The 20915-nt window shown below is 44.0% G+C and overlaps 1 protein-coding gene across 1 annotated transcript in view; it reads left to right on the plus strand.

The window, feature by feature from the left end:
- The window catches only part of KIF26B (kinesin family member 26B), a 366977-nt gene extending 346840 nt beyond the window's left edge, over positions 1-20137 (plus strand). Inside the window, exons 13-15 of the mRNA XM_056853346.1 lie at positions 12932-13131; positions 16810-16960; positions 19900-20137. Coding sequence (XP_056709324.1) covers positions 12932-13131; positions 16810-16960; positions 19900-20048 — 500 coding nt within the window. The 3' untranslated portion in view covers positions 20049-20137. The remainder of the gene's footprint in view (positions 1-12931; positions 13132-16809; positions 16961-19899) is intronic.
- Positions 20138-20915: the final 778 nt, after the last annotated feature.

The raw sequence follows: 20915 nt of genomic DNA on the forward strand, positions 1-20915 counted from the left end.
GCTGATCTCTAACTGCACAGTATTTGTAGTTGAATTCTCAAAACACTATGCGCAGGGGCTTTTTGCCCAAAAGAAATTCCAGGAGTACCTTGTGATCAATTATGCATCTCCAGAGAAAATGCAGAGCTTCTGAACCACATGTGAGACCCTCCCTCCTGAAAATGCTGCTTTGTCGTTGGCTTTGGTGTATTTTAAAAAAATATGTCACCAGCCCTCACCAGCCCCGCAGCACAATTCTTTAATTTGATCTGAACTGAGCGGCCATTTTACAGCCAAAGCACAGAAGGGTCCAGACACACACCCCAGCCAATTTGCAGGGGTTATAAAAACATAAAAACATTCACACAGTCATTGGTGACATTTGTCATTCCATTGGTAGTCTTGCACTCGCAAACAAAAAAAGGCTTCCATGTAGGGCTGCCAAGTCCCTCCTCTCCTCCGGCAGGAGCTTTTGGGGCAGAGTTCAGGCGAACGCCCTTTGCAATGCGTTTACACCCAGAAGTGCCGCATCACAAGTGGCCTTTTACCACTCAAACTAGGAGTTTGTAAACTGGAAGTGACGTGCGCGCCATGTGTACGCGCGTGTGCACATTTGCCCACCAACCCTCAGGTGGTCAACAGGCAGGGGGGTGAATTGCCGGGGGTTTGCACACCACCACCAGGCACCTGGCAACCCTACTTCCATGCCTATAAGAGGATGGGTATAAGGGGAGGGCTGCAAATCAGGCCAGCTCTGTTCCATCCTGCTGAGAACTGAAACTGACCCACACTCGCTGTGAAATAAGCAGCCTCATAGTATTCCAGCATTATTTTCTCACTAGTGTACTCATAAATGACTTTGAGGGGAGGGGTCGGATGAGGGAGATAGACCAGTGGGAGGGCAAAGCGAGAATGGGTGTGAGGAGGAAAACTCGAAGTGACAAGTATGCACAGGACATAGACCAGTGGGAGGGCAAAGCGAGAATGGGTGTGGGGAGGAAAACTCAAAGTGACAAGTATGCACAGGACCAACTTTCAATTTGGGATCGAGGCAAACTTTAAACTCAGGATAAACCAGCATCCTGAAAATGCAGGGAAAACGCGAAGGGAGAGTGAGGTGACTTCTGAAGGTTGGAAAATACATGCATAATTCAAACAAAGCCCCAAAGTAGTCAGGGGTGTGTGATGGGAACAACCCATGCATAAAAGGCGCCTCTCTCTCTCTCTCTCTCTCTCTCTCTCTCTCTCTCTCTCTCTCTCTCTCTCTCTCTCTCTCTCTCTCTCTCTCTCTCTCACACACACACACACACACACACACACACACACACACACACTCAAAATAGTTTCATTTTGGCTTGATGATGCCTTGTGTTTTTAAAATTAGAAATGCCTTGGTGAAGAGTAACCCAGTACTGATGCTTGTCTGGAAACCATTTAGGTACCAGAATCATGATTACACCACCAATTAGACAATCTGTGTAGTCAAGGAGACAAAAACAAAAGCACTTGAATGTCAGAGATCAGAGTTCAAGAATCATTGCCTGGATTCACTATAGTTTGCTGGCCAAGTCAATTTTTTCTCAATCTAAATTTCTCATCAGTAAAGCTGGAATAATTCAAATTACATGCTGGTTTAATTATATGAGAATGTAATCTGTTAAAACATGAAAGATTTTATAAACTAAAATTAGTATAAATTAGTAACAGGGATTACAAACATGCTATCTTTTGTTATAACTGTACTTTACAACAAAAGCATGTACCACCTGATACAAGAAATTCTTACTATATTCCCTTCCTCATATATTGCTCCCCTTATCCTCTTCTGTCATACTACTTAAAACCTGTTTAGTTTTCCCCCACTATATGTTGTTTATTGGCTCCTAGTTTTTGTCATTCCCTCCCCCGTAATGTTTCCAGTCCTAAGCAAGCCCTTGAGCGCAGAATGATAGTGATGAATACAATTTGCCACAGGATGTGTGTCTAGAAGTAAACTTTCCCCCCTCCGACTATAAAACAGACCTATGCCTTTTTGTATATGGACAGATCAAAGGGTTCTTAGCATTCCTGAAACTGTGACTAATTGTTGCCTGTAATGCTAGTTGAGAGAGAATTTGCTTTCCATCCTTTGCAGTATATGTCTGTATAGATCTCAAATTCATCCGTGCTAAGTTTTTGTTTGTGTGTTTGCCTCTGCTTTTCCCTAAAGCAATTAGTACAGAGCTGGAACCATGCAAAGTGCAGCGAGAGTAACATGCTTGGTTTTGTAGGAATATATGGTCAATCTTCAGAGAACAGCTTGTTATAGGCAGGGCCCCAGTGTAATTTGCTGCTGGCTGGCTGCCTGCTGGCAAGATCTGGGCTAGCTCACTTGGAAGGGAGATCAAGGACATGAACATAGTGTGGGACCATGCAAGTGTTTCTATGGGTGGCTGCTTTGGGAAAGAGAATCTATGTTTAAGTTCTTCAGATCTGGCTAGTAGGGAACTTGACCTCAGCTGATCTTGCATGTATTGATGCTGGAAAACAGAGAAGAGACCAAGAAATGAGGGGCAGAGTGGTACTGTAGTTAGAGTGTCTGGCTAGGTCTGGGAGACCGAGGTTCAAATCACCATGAAACTTCCAAGGTGTTATTGGGCCTTGATAACCCCAAGGCCCTCACCCCCATTTTTGGCATGACTTGTTCCCCTTTTCCTGTACCCAAGTATACCTCAGTGTGGGCCTAAGATTGATAAAAGGAGCCTGAATTAAACTGATATCAAAAGTCAGTGAGTCAAAGGCAGAAAGGAATGCAGGGCAGCTCCTCTATCAATCATGCAGATACTGACCCTAAGAGGGATTCAATCGAAGGCCATTTCCCCCAAGGACCTCAGAGCCTGTTCTCAGATCATCTGATCCTAACTAGCAACCCAGATTTCCAAAACAATAGGCAATGGGCCGATTCCAGCCATTTCCTCCATAGTTCAATGATCGGACAGGAATATTACTGTCCTTTTCCAATCATTACAAGTACTCAGCCATATCTACCTTCAAGGGAACATTTTAGACTATTTCCATGCAAAAAGGGGGGGGGACCCTCTGCCCTGAAGACAATGGATCTATTTTCAGGCTGGCTTATCTTCGAAAGATCACATTTTTATTATTCCCATATTCCAATACCAATACCAACCTTAGTCTCAGAAAAAGAGTAAAAAGTGTTACCGCTCAGTCCCACTTTTGTTGCTGGTTTTGGACTCATCCTGTTACTCCTGTCTCTTGGTTGGCTTCTTGCTTCTCTGCTTCACAGACTTCTGTCCTTCCCCCACCTGATCAGTTTCATCCCCTGATGCTGCTTTGTCACTGCTGAGAACAACCTCCCTTCTCTCTGGGAGCAGGCTTGATTGTCTTGCTTTCCCCCTTTTAGTTTTCTTCTCCAGTAGGTAGGCAGTTTTTCTAAGGAAAGGTTTATGTGTATGCTAGGGGTGCGGGAAAAAAATTGGTAAAATTCGGATTTGGATGAAATGGACCAGAATGTTTCTGGTAAACCTGGATATTCCCAAACCTGCATGTCAGGAATATATTGATTCCCCCAAAAATCCAAATTTTACTGCCTCCATTTCCCCTTCCCCTCCACTTACCTTCACTCCAGGGCTGCAGCTGTGGTGGCTGCGGGTGTAGAGCTGCCTCTGAGACCCACATGGGGCCTGGAGGAAGCAGCTGCCTGCTGCAGCGCTCATTTTGCAACCCCGAATAATTCCAAATAAATTCAGCATTATTTGAGGTCCACTTTTTCAGCTCCCATTTATTGCCACCATTTTTTTTTGCTGGTAAAAAAACAACAAACAAAAAAATACTGAAAAGGTATTTTTCAGGGGGTTTAATTCAGCATCTCTGTATGCACACCCCTAGTGTGTGTCATTTACCACATTGATTTTTCCTTTCGTAATTTTCATGGCCAGTTTTTCCATAGATTAATTTGGTCTCTTTTTCTGTTTATAAAATAAAAACCATGTTTGTTTAAGAGACTTCCCTCCCCCCTAATTTTCCAAGTGTTGATCGGAAGCTAGACCTTGGTATACACAGGCTAGATCCCATGTATATTAAGGTATCCAAAATACACATGTTTTCTCCATCCTAGCAAGGAAACGGCTTTGCATGTTATGGCACGGTTAGACTGATTTGGTTAACAGCCTGACCTACCCTCATAGGACTGTTGTGAAGATAAAATAGAGGAGGATAGAACTATAAATGTCACCTTGAACTCCTTGGAAGAAGACTAGGATAAAAATGGGCTAAATAAAATTAAGCTACAAATAATATTTCTTGTAATTTCAAACAGCTGTTGTAGGGCCACTGGTGCTCATGACAGTGTTGTCAGACTATGGTAGGAAGTCCAGAAGAGGTTAGTCTTCTGGTTTGCTTTAATTCCAGTAATTTTTCTTTCTTTCTTTTTTGTCATCAAGTCACAGCTGACTTATGGTGACCCCGTAGGATTTTCGAGGCAAGAGACGTTTGTAGGTGGTTTGCCATTGCCTGCCTCCGTGTCATGGCCCTGGTATTCATTGGAGGTGTCTCATCCAAATATTAATCAGGGTCAGGGCTGAGTGTGTGACTGGCCCAAGGTCACCCAGCAAGCTTTTATGGCACAAGTGGGGATTTGAACCTGGGTTTCCCAGGTCCTAGTCTGACACATTAACCACTATACCATACTGGAGCAGACCTTAATGACCTTCAGGCTCCTTTGATTTTCTTCATTATGTGAGCGATCAGGAGATGCTTAGAAGGTTAAAAAAAATAAACTCCTGAAGATATTTATAATTATATTTGTTTTTAATCTTGACTTTGTACAGTTGGGTGGTGGATTAAAAAATAAACACAACCATTCCAGAAGGTTCAAATACTCAACTTTTCCACACGCCATGCAGGAAGATGCTTATCTTCTGAAGTTCTCAGTATGGCATCTCTGGATTATTAATGGTATGAGTCCTAATACCAGAGGATATGCTATAATGAAACAGATTCTGATTAATTATAAGTTAAACGAGTGGACCATTTCTTGCTGAATCAAAGTAAATAACCTGTTTAAATTCCTCAACCCCATGATGCAACACAGGGCATAGTGCATTTAAGTGGACTAAACTCTGATTTTGGCCTAAGTTTTGGAATTCTGACTGAGTCCCCGTTGAGCTCAACCGTCTTTTGCTTGCTCACTTCTGACTTCCTCCACAACAGATGATGATGGCAGCGATGATGGTGATGGGTGACCCCTTCTCAGTGCAGTCCTCCGCAGAGTTACTCCAGTCTGATCCCATTGAAATCAATGGTCACAGACTGGAGTCACTTTGCATGGGGCTGTGCTGTTCAACACTTGAATGTGGACTGGAAAGCAGAGATTGGGAAATGGGCCCCAACCATTTTTGTTTTGTTCATTAAAAACAATAGCATTGATTTTTCCCAGGTCACAGCCAGGCCATTTCATGCAGCAAATCTGTGTTGAAAGGGATCCGAGTAATCATTTTTTACACGCTTGACTACCACGTGCCAGCACTGAGCTTTCAACCTCACAAATATAAGAATGATTTAATAGAGGAAGCAGCAGTGGGCCTATTGTGCACATTGAAAGCTCTGTGGTACATGCATGATTGAGTTGGACATCATTAGACTACTTGTAAATGAAAACCTGCTAAGTTGGCGGCCTCAGAATTAGCTCACAGGAATACCATTGCATCTGGCTCGTCTGGAGCTGCCCATTCTGTTTTGGGAAGGCTGGGAACAGGACTGAGCTAGTTCACTTCTAAAAACACAGCCGCATCACAGAGCCTGTGCCTAGGACAATAATCAGCTCAGAATCATCTCCCTGCACAATAGCATCAGACAATTGGCCTAGAAACAGTGAATTGAAATCTAGCCCCAGTGAAGATACGTATTTGGGGGAGGGGAGGAATAACTATTCCGCAGTTGGCTGGAGATGTGTGGGTGTCGGACACCGTCTGCTATGACCTACATCTTCCCTGGGACTTCTCTCAAATTACTTGTCAGTTGCCCATGCTCAAGGAGTGGCTGCCTCCTCTCACTGCTCTAGCAGTGCTCATTTACAGGCTCTACCAGTGCAGTACTAAGCAGAGTTACACCCTTCTAAGCCCATAGACTTCAGTGGATGCAGAAAGATGCAGCTCTGCTTAGGATTGTGGTGTAAATGGCCTGCCTCATAACTAGTAATTCTGGCTAGATCTGGGGAAACAAGGCAGCAGTGGGAACTTTGTGGGGAGGGGAGGAGGAACGTCATTGATAAAATGATTTGTGGATGAAAATGTGGGATTTTATTTGGATTTTACTCCAAGTTGCCTTGTGAGGGGATTTTCTGTGCTATCCCTCTGGTGTAGGGCAATGGCGTTATTTTCTGTAGAAGTGAGGGACTGGCAAGGCCTTGCAGGGGCATCTCATTTTCACCTCATTTTCACCCTAGGACTGCCAGGCCTCCTGCTGTGGTAGAAGGTCTCCCACTGGCAGCCCTCTTTGCCTGATGCCACTCTGAGAGGCAGCAGGAGAATTTCAAAAAGCACTAGTGATGTCACTGATGTTGCTAAATCACTTCCAGGGGAAACCCAGAAGTGATGTAGAGTAGCTCTAGTTATTACTGGAAACCCATGTCCCCTCCCCCAACCCTCCCAGTGGTTGCCAGGCTCGGCCTGGCAACCATACCTCCCCTTTTATTTCCTCTGTTCCTTCCCTGAAAGCCCCCATAGCCCCTCTCCTTTTCCTGCTTCTGTCTCTCTTTCCCACCCACCCGCCAACCTACCTTTAACTGCTGCCCCATCTTAAGATGTTCTTCCTTCCTGCCCCTTAGTAGCCTCTACCCAGGAAAACTATGGCCCAGTTGTGCAGTGTTGTGCAACCCACAAGGTTGTTTTTTGTGTGTGGGGGGGGGCATCTCAATTTCCTCTGTATTTCGTTCCCCATGCTATTTCTTCTTTTCCTTCTCATGGCAACCACATATCTTCTCCCCTTTCCCTGCTTCCTTCTCTTTTTCCCACCCACTCACTAACCTACTTTTTATCTGCCTGCCCGTGTTCAGCTATATTTACTGTTTACTACATTTATAACCCACCTTTCTCCACAATGGGGACCCAAATCAGCTTACAATATTCTCCTCTTCTCCATTTTATCCTCACAACAACCATCTGAGGTAAGTTATGTTTGAGAATGTGTGACTGACTCAAGGTCACCCAGTGAGATTCCATAGCAGAGTGGGGGTTTCAGCCTGGGTCTCCCAGATCCTACTCTGAAACTCCAAACACTACACCATAATGGCTTTCTTGTGGTGTCTGCAGTTGAACAGTAGGAAGTAGCTGGGCCTGGATGAGTCATGCAAGCTGTGTGGTATCAAGTTGCCTGATGGTTGCTGCCAGGCCTGGCCCTGAGGAGTCCTCCCTCAAAGGCCAAAACAGTCCTGGAAAGAGCCCTGCCCAGACAGAAACCAAGTCTTAAAGACTAAAAATATCATGTGGTTGCCTAGCAGTGGGCCCTGAGGACATTTCATCCTTAAAGCTACAGCAGTGGGCACCTATAGCAGTGGGCACTGAGGACATTTCATCCTTAAAGCTACATTTCATCCTTAAAGCTACAGCTGTGCCCGGGAAAGAGCAGGGGGTGGGGTGGGGGCACGGGCCTTGGCTCGCGGCTCGGAGAACAGCCTTCCGGGGGCCGGATCTGGCCCGTGGGCTGCCTGTCTGACACCACTGTCCTACACACTTAACCACTACACCACGCTGGCAACATAGGTAGCAGTCAAGACGCAAGGGGACGGGGAGTCCATAAGCGAGGTGCCACTACTAAAAAATCACTGTTTCTGGCTCCCACCTACCTCACCTCTGAAAAGAGCAAGGATTGTGAGGCAGATCTTAACTGGCTGGCTGGACAATATGGGAGGTGGCAGTAATAATAAAGAAAAGTACAACAAAGTTACTTTAAAGTTTTGGGGAAGGTGTTGTCAGATTTTTCATAACCAAAGGACCTAACCTTAAAAAAACCCCCAAAAAAACCAAAACCCTTTATCCTCTTGGGAACAAGCTCCAGGCATGAAACAGCATGTTCTGACAAAATTAGAGTGCATTGAAGTCAATGGGCTTAGAAGGGTGTAACTCTCCTCAAAGTTACACTGTCAGTCTTCTAACGGAAATTCAGAGTTCCGTTTGGGGCTGATTTGCTAAGGCTGAGGATGTGTGTTCCAATGATGGGTGGAGGGATGAAGGTCCTGCCAAATTTTCAGGTTGCCCTCGTGACCAGGATACTATGGGACTGAAGACTGGAGCATAATTCTCTCTAACAAAACATTTTATTACTGTGCATTCAAGTGGGTAAATTTGAATACTGCATCAGCTGAAGTATCTCCCTAACACAGTGAATCATGAATTCACCCTAAAGTGCTGCTGTGTGGATTATTTTCTTACACAATCTACCTTGTGAAATCAAATAAATCACACAGAGGGGGGGGGAAGCTCAGAGGCAGCAGGAGGTCCTCTCAAGTCATGCAATACCTTCTGTGTCTAGACTAATAAGCAGCTCATTAATCAATGCTTATTTAAAACAGATTAAGTTTCAAATAAGCTCCTCCACAAGTCAGAAAGACTTGTTCCACCCAAAAAAAACCTACTATAATATATTCTCAGAGGAAGGCACTGGCAAACCACCTCTGTTAGTCTCTTGCCATGGAAACCCCCCCCCCCAAAAAAAGGGGTCACCATAAGTCGGCTGCGACTTGACGGCACTTTACACACACACACACACACACACACACACATAATGTATTCTATTCAGCAACAGAAATACATATTTACAGATGTTATTCATAAGGTGAGAACCCAAATATATTTGCACAGAAGGACTCTGGTCAGTTAAAGCAGAAGATAACTGGATCTTGAGAAAACATATACATCTGATACTAATACCTAACAGAAATGTATGGGTAATGGCAAACAAAATGCCCCTCTTTCATAGCAGCCCATCTTTCTATTCTTTCTTTGCTGAGACATGCCCTGGGCAGAGGAAATCCCTTAGCTGGGCTCAGCAGTCCCCAGAGCAGCCCAAAGCTTCCCCCTCCCTTGCATGGTAACCATCCCTGCCATTGAGAGCTGGCCCCAGCTGGGGGATTGCCCCCCCCCGAAAGGGAGGAGAAAGCTTGGGGCTGCTCTGGGGACTACTAGGGGATTCCCTCTCCCCACGAGGGGAAGATGGAATTCCCTCCAATTTTTCGTATATAATAGCAAAGAACCTCCACTAAGCACCTGAGAACTGATTCCCTAAGCCCAAGAGGGTGCACTTTATAAAAGGGAGAAGGGAGGAAATTTTTAGGGAAGGGACATACAACCTTAAATCTGGGGCTTTATCTAGGTCGAAAACACATGGCCATTTTTTTCCTGCGATTCTCTCACAAATGTACCAAATATCCACAGGCAAAACGCACGGTCGCCTCTAGCCTGCAGGATCAACCCACTTCCTATGGAAACTTCCCCAGCTTATTCCATCCCTGCTTTTTCCCGATTTAAAATTAAGAATCGCAGCAGTTGCGATTGCTTGTTTGTGCGTTTCAGCCCTCGGGTCAACTCTCTCTCTCACCCCACTCCTGCACCCTCCTTTACCTCCCCCCTCTGCACTCCTCGCTGCAGCCGCCCAGCAATCCTAATGGTGCAATCCTAAAGAAAAAAACAAAACATTTTACTGGGATTTCTGTTGAAGAGATATGTGGACCTGCACGGGTTCGGCCTCAGTCAGGGAACTTTCCTGACCAGCCACAACTGAGCGTGGGCGAAAGTGGAGAGCAGAAACCCGGAGCTGTGTGTTTTGTCTCTCCACAGTCTGAGGGGCCTTCTCAACGTGTGCTTCTGTCCCGCCTGGGGAGACCGGGGGAGGGAGGGAAGCAGCCGTGTCGGTCAGTCCCGGAGCTGCCCCGCCCTGCATGCTCCCCCATTGCCTTAAAGGTAGGCCCCGCCACTGCCTCGCACCAGGGACGGGGAAGAAACAAGCCTGGCAGCCACCAGGAGAAGCCCCCCATGCGTTCGGATTTTCAATAGTGGGATAGAAAAGTGTGAGACATCAGAGCGAGAATCACAAGACAAAACGGCCATGCGTTAACGGCCCTCGTGCAATGACTGCACCAGTTCCACCTGAAAACTCTCCTAATATTGTTTCAACAACCTTTCCCTGGCTTTGCCCATTGCCCTCACTAGATACCAGCAATGTAGATACCAGCAATGGGTGTGGGGGGGGGACACAGAACTGTTTCACTGTTGAAAGTAAGAAACTTTTGTCCTGGTGGCTGCCTGGATGGGAAACTGCCACGTAAATCACCTTGAGGTTTGTGAGGGCAGAGTTGAATAAAATATAATGACTATTAATACTATGTTTCTCAGATGACTAATGGACAGTGGGAGAGGTGCTTATTAATTTTATGTGTGTTGGCAGAGTCCTAATTTCAGTTATTGTTAGTAGAAGCTGGTCTCCCCAATTATTGTTTTGAAATGTCAAGTTACCAATGTCAAATTGCTTGAAATGTCACGTTGCTGAACAGCAGCATCCTTGGCTTTATTGCTGGGGTTGGAATCACCTGTAGTAGGTGACTTTAGTCACTGTTTTCACAATATTCCAGGAAGCAAAAGAGACTGACCTCTGCAACAACAAAAAGCACCAGTACCGATGTACTAGAAGCATAAAGCAAAGAACACCAAATGAGATAAGAGTTTTTAAAAAAAGACTTATTATAGAATGAAGTGGTTCAAGAGCGTAAACAACTATACAGATTCCAAAGCGGATAAGGACCAAATACTGTGAATAATTGAAAATGTGACAATATATTCAGTCAATGGCACAATGGAATAATACACCTCAAATGGCAAGTCACACATAAAATGTAACATACAGCTGATGAGACAATAGTAAAAATAGATGACAGATATCCACCTGAAATTCATTTCAAAACTTCAGAACACTTTCAAGTTGTTTGTAGACTCTTGTCTGCTTGTTGAGAGACCTTGAGTCACTGTGGCAATGTGTGTGTGTGTGTGTGTGGCGGTTGTATCATATTCCCCCACCTTTGTTGAAATATTTTATTAAATGTTAACATAACAAACACTACATACATCCCATTCATATACAAACTGGGCTTCTTCCAGGGTTGCTGTTTAACAGTTCTTAAAATCACAATATATAGCCATCTTAATATTTCTACACTTTATATTTAACATTATGATATCTATCTGTCATTTCTGCTGTAAGCTATGGTTTCTTCAATATTATTTAATTTCTTAACACAATTTCCGCTTTTACTTTCTTTCTTACCAAAATCACTACAGCTACTCTCTACATACTAGTGTCTTCTTTTATAGCTTCAACTTTGCATATTCAAAATAATACTTCCAATTCTTGTGGAATTCATTCATCGTTTTTCCTCTCAACATGCTGGTTAATTTTGCCATCACTGCATATTCTGACATTTTTTGTTGCCATTTTCCTATTTCTGGAATATCCTCTTGTTTCCACATTATTGACTTCTTACAAAGAAAAGGCAGTCATTTCCAGTGAGTCACACTTACTGCACCAGGTCTAAGTATACTTTCATTGTGCTTCTCCTTGTCTGTTGGCACAGGACTAACCTCTCGCAGCCAACAGAGTCTGTTTGGGATCTGCTTGAGGCTGTCTGTCCCATATTCTTCTAATCTCTCCTAGGAGGCATAATATAATAGAAAATGAACCAAGTCTGAGTTAGAATATATAACCCCATAATTTTCTGCCTTTCACACACAGAAGATGAGTTAGTTTTTATATGTCAACTTTCTCTACCACTTAAGGGAGATTCAAATCGGCTTACAATCACCTTCCCTTCCCCTCCCCACAATAGACACCCTGTGAGGTAGGTGAGGTTGAGAGAGTGTGACTAGCCCAAGGTCACCCAGCTAGCTTCGTGTGGAGGAGTGGGGAAACAAATCCAGTTCACCAGATGAGCCTCCGCCGCTCATGTGGAGGAGTGGGGAATCAAACCCGGGGAATCAAACCTTGAAAATCTTTCTAATCTCTAAGGTGCTACTGGACTTGAATCTAACTAGAAGAAGAATTGGTTTTTATATGCCGACTTTCTCTACCACTTAAGAATCAAACTGGCTTACAATCCTCTTCCCTTCCCTGCCCCACAACAGACACCCTGTGAGATAGGTGGGGCTGAGAGAGCTGTGACTAGTCCAAGGTCACCCAGCTGGCTTCATGTGTAGGAGTGGGGAAACAAATCCAGTTCTCCAGATCAGACTCCACCGCTCCAAACCACCACTCTTAACCACTACACCATGCCGGCCCCAAGCAAATTTCTCTCTTCTCTTTTTCTTTCTTTTCTCCCCTTCCTTTACTCATCTATGATTTTTCACATGTCCATTCTGAGCAATACAATATAAGAATTAGCATTAAACTAGCGTTTAAAAAATGTGCGAAAGATACAAGCTTGAGGAGTATAGCCTCCAAGAGACAGACTGGTTCATTTAACTGGTGAGCATTAATACCCTGTAGCCAATCACTATCACATAAATAGGTCACGACATTCTGGCTTGCCCTATATTTCAAAGAAATTTCAGGATGCAGTAAACTGCAGCCTTGCTGTGGGGTTGTGACTGGGATATCATACAAATGAACAGTCATCTCATGATAGTCACTTTGTGATGGTTCCACCATCTATTGATCGCAACAGTTGTAGTACATGAATCCACCATTTTGGAGGCTCAGAGCTTTGCAAAGGACGAGAATAAGAACACACATGGGTAAGAGCTTGACAGATTGTAATGTCACAGTGTCTTTGGTTTTAATGTTCAGAGATAAGTAGATCCTAAGTCGTTGCTTTTGATTCCATGTAATGTTCTCTTGTATACTGTTCTTTGCAGATAGAATGAGCAGTTTGCTCCTTGATCATATAGACTTGTCATTAATGCTTGTTTAGGTTCTCAGAGACGGAGACTCATCCCAGCTTTATCGCTTGACACAATGTCCCCAGTAAGGAAACCTACTAGCCCAGCAGTACGCTGGGTAGATGGACCCTTACGAAGTGCCCAGAGAGGAATGGGAGAGCCCTTTGAGATTAAAGTCTATGAGATCGATGATGTGGAGCGGCTCCAGCGGCGGCGCATGGGAGACAGCAATGTGAGAATCTCTTAACAGACTGATCCCCATTCCCTAACTGTGAATATGTCAAATTTATCTCAGTGTATTATGTTCATGTATTTGGGTTTCCATTCAGCTCTTTGCCTGCAGCTAAGGGAAGGATTTTTTTAAACAAATTGTGCTAAAAATAATTCTAAAAAGTTATGCAATGCAGTAATGAGATCAGGCTTTCCCCTTGCAAAGAGATATAAGAAGATATCATGAAGGGAGGCTTTACCTCAGTACTGTAACCACAGCAGACCCTAGCCCACAGATGAATGCAGCAGCAAAGCAGAAATTAAACATGTACCAGCTCTCCAATTCACTTCAATATGGTGCTTGCATTTTTATTTGTTATTTATAGTCTACCTTCCTCACTGGGATTCAAGGTGGATTACACAGAGTGAGTCAATGCGATCCACAGGATGGGGCATTCAATAAACAATGAAATAGGGTTTGGGTTGCAAAACCAACCAGAAGTCTAAAAAACTGAACTGAAGTAAAGCATAAGTGTTAACCCAACACGTTAAATGATAACAAAATTACATAGTGGGATCCAAATTACAGCAAACTATACACAGCAGTATAGACTAAAGCCCCTAATAACTTGACCAAGTAGCTTTGTGGATCATTTTGTACTGTGCTGCCCTATTGCCTGCGCAGAAAAGCCCTCTTCAGTAATGCAGCTCTGCATAGTTTACGGAAAGTCAGGAGAGTGGGAGCCCTTGTGACCTCCTGAGGTAGACCATTCACAAGGTAGGGGCCACAACGGAGAAGGCACATATACAGGCAGCTGTTGATTTTGAAGAAGAAGAGTTGGTTTTTATATGCCGACTTTCTCTACCACTTAAGGGAGACTCAAACCGGCTTACAATCACCTTCCCTTCCCCTCCCCACAACAGACACCCTGTGAGGTAGGTGAGGCTGAGAGCTCTAACAGAGCTGTAACTTGCCCAAGGTCACCCAGCTGGCTTCGTGTGTAGGAGTGGGGAAACAAATCCAGTTCACCAGATTAGCTTCCGCCGTTCATGTGGAGGAACTGGGAATCAAACCCGGTTCTCCAGATCTGAGTCCACCGCTCCAAACCACCGCTCTTAACCACTACACCATGCTGGTACCAAACAGCCCATTTGTAGAAGGCCCTGCTCAGATGAGCAAAGCTGTCATGGTGGAGCATAGGGGGAGAGGCGGCCTCGCAGATATGAGGGTCCAAGGCCATGAAGGGTTTTGTATGTGACAGCCAATACTTTGAATTGAACCCAGTAACTGATGGGCAGCCAGTGGAGTGACTATAGGAGTAATATGCATGCACCATCTAGCTCCCGGAAATAGCCGAACTGTGGAATTCTGCACCAAGGCACAAGTAGTGGCCTTCACAGATCCCAGGACCTTGTCAGCATCCATTATGGAAACTAGGTCAAAGTAGTCCACACATAGAACAAGAAGTGTATTAGTTCTTCCGGTTGCATCCAGCTCCAGTGGAAAGCCCCCCTCCGCCCAGTTTCCAGTTATGATCTGTGAGGCCCTCACAAGGAAGGCAGGAAGCAACTAGGCACATTTCATCAGGCCTAGATCCCGTTCAGCTGAGAATCCCCCTCCCCAATGAATTCATCTTGAATTTTTTTTTAGTAGTATTGTTTTGTTTCTTTATGTGAATACCTTGAAAGGTAATTTCGGCTAAAAAGTAAGACAAAAATGCCAAATCTTCCCTATATGTCTTTCTCCCCTTTTCTTTTTCTGTACCCCTTAAAAATGAATAAAAATTTAATTTAAAAAAAGTAAGACAAAAATATTAAATAGATAATGCAGAACTGCAGTCAAAGCTGTGCTCACGACCTGAGTTCGATCCTGATGGTAGTCGGTTTCAGGTAGCCGGCTCAAGGTTGACTTAGTCTTCCATCCTTCCAAGGTTGGTAAAATGAGTACCCAGCTCACTGGGGGTAAACGACTGGGGAAGGCAGTGGCAAACCACCCCATAAACATAGTCTAGTAAACATCGGGATGTGATGTCACCCCATGGGTCAGTAATGACCCAGTGCTTGCACAGGGGACTACCTTTACCTTTTTAAAGAGTGCAGAGCTGTATATACATGCACAAGAATGCACGTGTATCATTTTTTCCTCCATTTAAGTGATTAGGAAATTCTTGCAGGAGAAAAGGGGGGTTTCGCACATTAAAACTCCTTCACACATACGAAATCTCTGATTTAAAAAAAAAAAACTGAATATAGCAAGCAATTCAGGCCACAACTTTGAAGGGATCCCACATATGTGGGCCAAAGGATGCTGTACTGGGTTTCTATTCCCTGGAGTAAGAAGTGTCATACGCATGAGGCCTGATGCGTAAAGGGACTTGGTAAAAAATGTTTGCAAGTTCCTGGGCAGGACCTCTCATTCTGAAGGTATAGCTTCAAATAATAAGAGTGCAATGAAGTAAGATATATCAGGGTCACATTAGACCTAATATTGGCAAATACATGACTCCAACCCCATATTTGCCAAGATAATGGGAATGTAGGGGTTAGGGAGTTCTTCCCAAGTGGGAAGAAGCATAACCTCTCACATGCCTGTTCACACATCATTGCGTACACGTTTGATACAGATTCCCCACCCTATGTAACAGTCACATGAGTTGCAGGCTCTCCTCAATTCCCACCTACACAGTGATCAATTCAGATTATAATTGTGGTTCATGTGGAGAAAAGGTCTCAGCCTCCCTCCTCAGATGCCAGCAGGGTCTTGGGTGTGTGCTATTTGGGGAAGTCCATGGGTATGCTCATGGGGTTCCCCAACAGACCAAAGAGTTTCCCCTGGTCCATGTCAGGTCAAGAAATGGTGCTGGGGGTAGGGGGGCTGAAGCCTCCTCCATGCATGCCACACTCATTATCTGAATCAGGCATTACATGCACAGGTACTGAGGAAAACCTGCAACCCATTTTGTGACTGTTACACAGGATGCAGGCTGGAGACCCCATACGCATCCTGAGGATGCTATCATGTGTAATAAGGTCCACCCTCAAGATCCTGTTTTCCTCAGATTGGTTCATTTGTAGTTTTGGATTCCAGCTGGATGCAAGGAAGAATGATAAATTGACCAGGAAGTGCATTTGAAGGGTAGAATTGCATGTGGAAGAAGGGTTAAGCCCATTGATTCTGTCATGCAAATGTTCCCTAGCAACCACATCAGCATTCTATGGGTGGGATATATGGTGTTGGGCATTGGCTAGAATTGTAGCCTTGAAGGTGAATATTTCTGTTGTGGGGAAAAGTGGTGTAACTTAACAATCAGAACATCTCAATAAATGTATGGTGAAAAGTTTCCCTTTCACAATGTGAACTTGACAAGGGGCGAAAACACATGGTCGCTTTAGCCTCCTTTATTCTGTTTCAGCCAGGATTAATCCAGGATCGAACACACGTTCGGCAAAACGCATGTGTTCGATCCTGGCTGAATCCTGGCTGAAACAGGGAATAAAGGAGGCTAAAGCAACCATGCGTTTTTGCCCAAGGTGTCTGTGTTCTTTTAGTTGATGAAGATAGCTATCAGTCACCGAACAATCTCTTCAGTGTAATTGTTGTTACCACTTGGAAGATAATGTAGTTGAGAGAAATCTAATCTGACCTCAAACATTCTTTTCCTCTCCCTGTTAACTTTCTTTCATATATCGTATTGGGCAGGAGATGATTTGCTTCAACGCTAAGCTGAAAATATTAGAACACCGGCAGCAGAGAATCGCCGAGGTCAAGGCCAAGTACGAGTGGTTAATGAGGGAGCTGGAAGTGACCAAACAGTACCTGATGCTGGATCCTAATAAATGGCTCAGTGAATGTAAGGTTGTACTTGGTTTATTTGTTTGACACACAGTAGTTTACCTGTGCCGTAGCTAAGCTATGAGCCACTGTGCCTGTAAGCAAAGACTGAATTGACATTTGACCTAGAGGCAGATTTTGATGGGTTATGTTTCTAGAACAGTTCACACATAATTCCCATTAAACTCTGACAGTAAAAACAAGTGGGCCTATTTGCTCAAGAGCTGAATCCAAGAATTGTTTAGCATTGTAGTGGGGAATATTGCCATCACTCGATTAGCGTGTTCGCGTCTCACTCCTAAGGTCCTGAAAATGAGATCCCCCCTCCTTTTGTCCTCAGATAGCTTAGACATATGATTTATATTATAAATCTGCTCTTCTGCTATGAAATAATACTTCAAGGCAAATTTGACCCTCAGTTGAAATGGCTCACATAAGGGTTTAATTTTGGTTCTTCACACAGAAAGAAAAGGCTAAAGTTCCCATAGTTGTCATAACAGGTTTAAGCAATTCTACATTCAAGCTATGAGGATATTTCTAAGAAAACAATATTTAAACAACACAGACACAACCAATATTCTATACTTACTGTGCATTCCTAAGGAGTTACTCCAGTCTAAGCCCATTGAAATGAATGGGCTTAGACTGGAGTAACTCTTCTTAGGAATGCACTGTTAGGTGAGGAAATCATTGCTGCAAATGGTTAAAACCTACAGCAGAAAATTGTTTTACCACTGGTTATTCCTACTTTGCCCAGGCTCATGCTGCCTTGACAGCTCTCTAAATAACTCTGTGTTACAGCCGCACCAGAAAGCCAGGAGGGTAGGATTGCCCCAAACCTCTTCTGGAAGGTTGTTCTAGAGGCCTGGGGCAACCACTGAAAAAGGCTGAAGCTTGGGGCCAAGCTAGGTTGACTGTGTGGCTCCTTCATTGTTTGGGCTTCCCCCTTGCCCTCTGCCGTCATATCCCACTACCCTCAATAGGGAAGGGGGGAAACAAGGGTAACAGCACTCATGTTCATCTTCTTTCCCTTGGTGTGTTGCCTCCTCTGCTTTGGGTCAGCACCCTGTCTCTACACCTCCTCAACCTGAACTTGGAGTCTCCTTATGTGTTCTATCCCCATCCCCACTGATTAGCCTCAGCCCCACCCCCTGGCCCCACCCTTTCCTGCAGGGCCATTATCAGGGTCAGGAGTTGATGCATCGCTCCCTTGGCTGCCTGCATCACCCTAGGCCTGACTTCTTTTTTTCCTAGTGGGGTTGCCGTTTTAGTGTGTTGCAACAAGTATGGGGCACCCAAAAGACTCCTAGCTCTATTGCATCATAAATTTTATGGTTTTAGGTGCTTAAAGTATTGTCTGCAGTGGGCAGAAATACATAGAGAGGAAGATTTGTGAAAATAGTGAGGCCAAAAGACCTGAAATGAAAGGTTAGTAGCAGGACTGTGACAGTTCTGCACAGATCGCAAGTTTGTATTATAAGAACAACTACTGCGTTCATACTGCCTTTCTGGTTATCTGACCTACACTGATGTTACACCACTAGTGGGAAAAACAACTCCCCAATAATTTGCTGATCAGTAGCTGTTTTAGTCTGTAAACAAGTTCAGACTGGCGAGGACAGAGTGGCATTCCCTGTTACATTACACGTTCCTGAAAGTGACATAAAAGCTACATATTATCACCTACAACTCCCAGCTAAAGGCACTACTACTAGGAAGTGGTGAGCTCCCCCTCACTGGCAGTCTTCAAGCAACAGCTGAACGAACACTTGTCAGGGATGCTTTAGGTTGATCCTGCATTGAGCAAGGGGTTGGACCAGATGGCCTGTATGGCCTCTTTGCACTCTATGATTCTGTATCAATAATGATCTACAGCCCATCTTCAGCAATTATACAGGCTTCGAGTAATAGCCCAGTGCTAATTTACGGACAGCCCCCCCATCTTAAAAAGGCTTACTTAAAATTAATTTACAGATGCATGCTCAAAGACTAGGCTGTGCAACATACCCAGATGCCAACTCCATTCCCACACCGACTACTGCTAATACCAGCTGTTCCATCAGAAGTTCATTCACTTCTCATCCTCTACCACCATAAAAGCTATCACCTACTAATAAAGCCCTTCTGCTGTTTACATAGGACAAATCAGTCAGTTTCCATGCAAGAGAATAGAAAGCACAGCCAGTCTCGAATTGTCAACGTTCAGAAACTAGTGGGAGAACATTTTCATTCCCATGACACTCTGCTGCTGACATCAAACACATCATACCATACCAAAAAGACTTCAATGTGGGTTCAAGTGTGAAATTGCAAACTGGAATTGTCATCAAATTTTATTATGTTGAAGTTGGACTTGAATCCGTTTCTGAATTTCTTTCCCACTACAGTTTTAAAGGTAACACAGTGTAGCTAGAATGCCAGTACTATCATAGTGAATGCTGCTATTTTGAATGGGCCACTATCTTATGCTTTTCAGGTCCTTATAGATACGTCACAGTCCCTCTGCTACCCCTTCAGTTCTGTCATCCTTTGGCCCTCATTGTTTGCAAATTTTTCTTCTATGTTCTTGTGTCTGCCAAATGAAGTTAATGCTTCCTATGAGCTCTAGTGTTCACCTACAAATCATTGACAGTGAAGTAGTCAAGTGAGGAAGCAACATGTTGGAGTTAAAAGTGCCCCATCTTTATGATGGTGTCTTCTGCTCATTCCTGGAGTGTTTTATATTTCATGCTCCATGTTACAGGAGAAAGTAAAATGAAAGCCAAGGATGTTTTTCCACTTGCACAAGATCTTGCATAAGCAGGAATGTGAAAACGCTAGGGAAACTGCCTGTTATGGTGCTGTGTAAACTCTTTGCTAACCCCACCATTTTCCTTAGACACACACACACACACACAACATATGCAATGTGCTGAGTCTGTTCTCCCTCCCCCTCAGCTTTTGATTCCTTTCTCACAGTTGACCTGGAACAGGTATTTGACTTGGATTCCCTGGAGTACTTAGAGGCTCTTGAGTGTGTGACGGAGCGACTAGAGAATCGCGTCAACTACTGCAAGGCCCACCTCATGATGATCACCTGCTTCGACATCACTTCCCGGCGACGGTGAAAAATGAATCTCAAGAATGTCCCAAGCTACTGCCACTCCCCTGCCTCCCTTCTGAAAAGCACCCCAAAGACACAGAATGAAGATGAAGGTTGGTGTCATGTTTTGACTGTGTGTGTGAGAAGAGAGATTTTTTTCTCTCGATTATGCTGAAGAGTGGGGCATAAACCGAATAGGTGAAGCTGAAAGAAGCAAAGACACTGAGAAACAAGGATGTGGATTCTCCTAGCCTGAAAGAGCACTTTGAGAAATCTTTAAGGACACATTTGTAAATAGGACCTGCCGGCAGAAGTGACTTTCCCCCCCAACAGTGACGGCGAGGAAGGAAGAGCAGATGTAGGACCGCTGCTCAAAGCACCATTAAAGTAAAAATACACAGAAAGACTGTCTTAAGTGCCTTGCAAATCTTTATTATCCAAACATTTATGTTCATACTTTCTTGTGTACAGATGGTGCTAGTCAAGAAAAAGAAAAAGACAGAAAATCAAACACATTTTTGGAAATGTATTTACAGCCTGTTTTTTCTCTTGGTGTTTTATCCTATTTCTGACTTGCTGTTTCTAAGTAACTTGTGTTTGTAGAGATATTTCCTAACTGATGCAGCATATAAATAAATGTTAACTGTCTTTTTATTGTTACCCCAGAGTAAGGCCACTCAAAGAGAACATTAAAGCTCCCAGACTGACCCTATACTGTTTTACAGTAGTAGAGGAGGAGAGGTTCCCCCACACTTGTTACTAAAGAACATAAACATAGATTTTCTAGCAAAATAACAGCAATCTTCCTTGGAATGCAATGGAAAGGGAGAATGGGCATCTGCATGATTTTCTTTGCTTTTGTCAAATAGTTATATTTGGAACCCATTTTTCT

The sequence above is a fragment of the Euleptes europaea genome, chromosome 7 (genome assembly GCF_029931775.1).
Source record: "Euleptes europaea isolate rEulEur1 chromosome 7, rEulEur1.hap1, whole genome shotgun sequence".
Lineage (NCBI taxonomy): Eukaryota > Metazoa > Chordata > Lepidosauria > Squamata > Sphaerodactylidae > Euleptes > Euleptes europaea.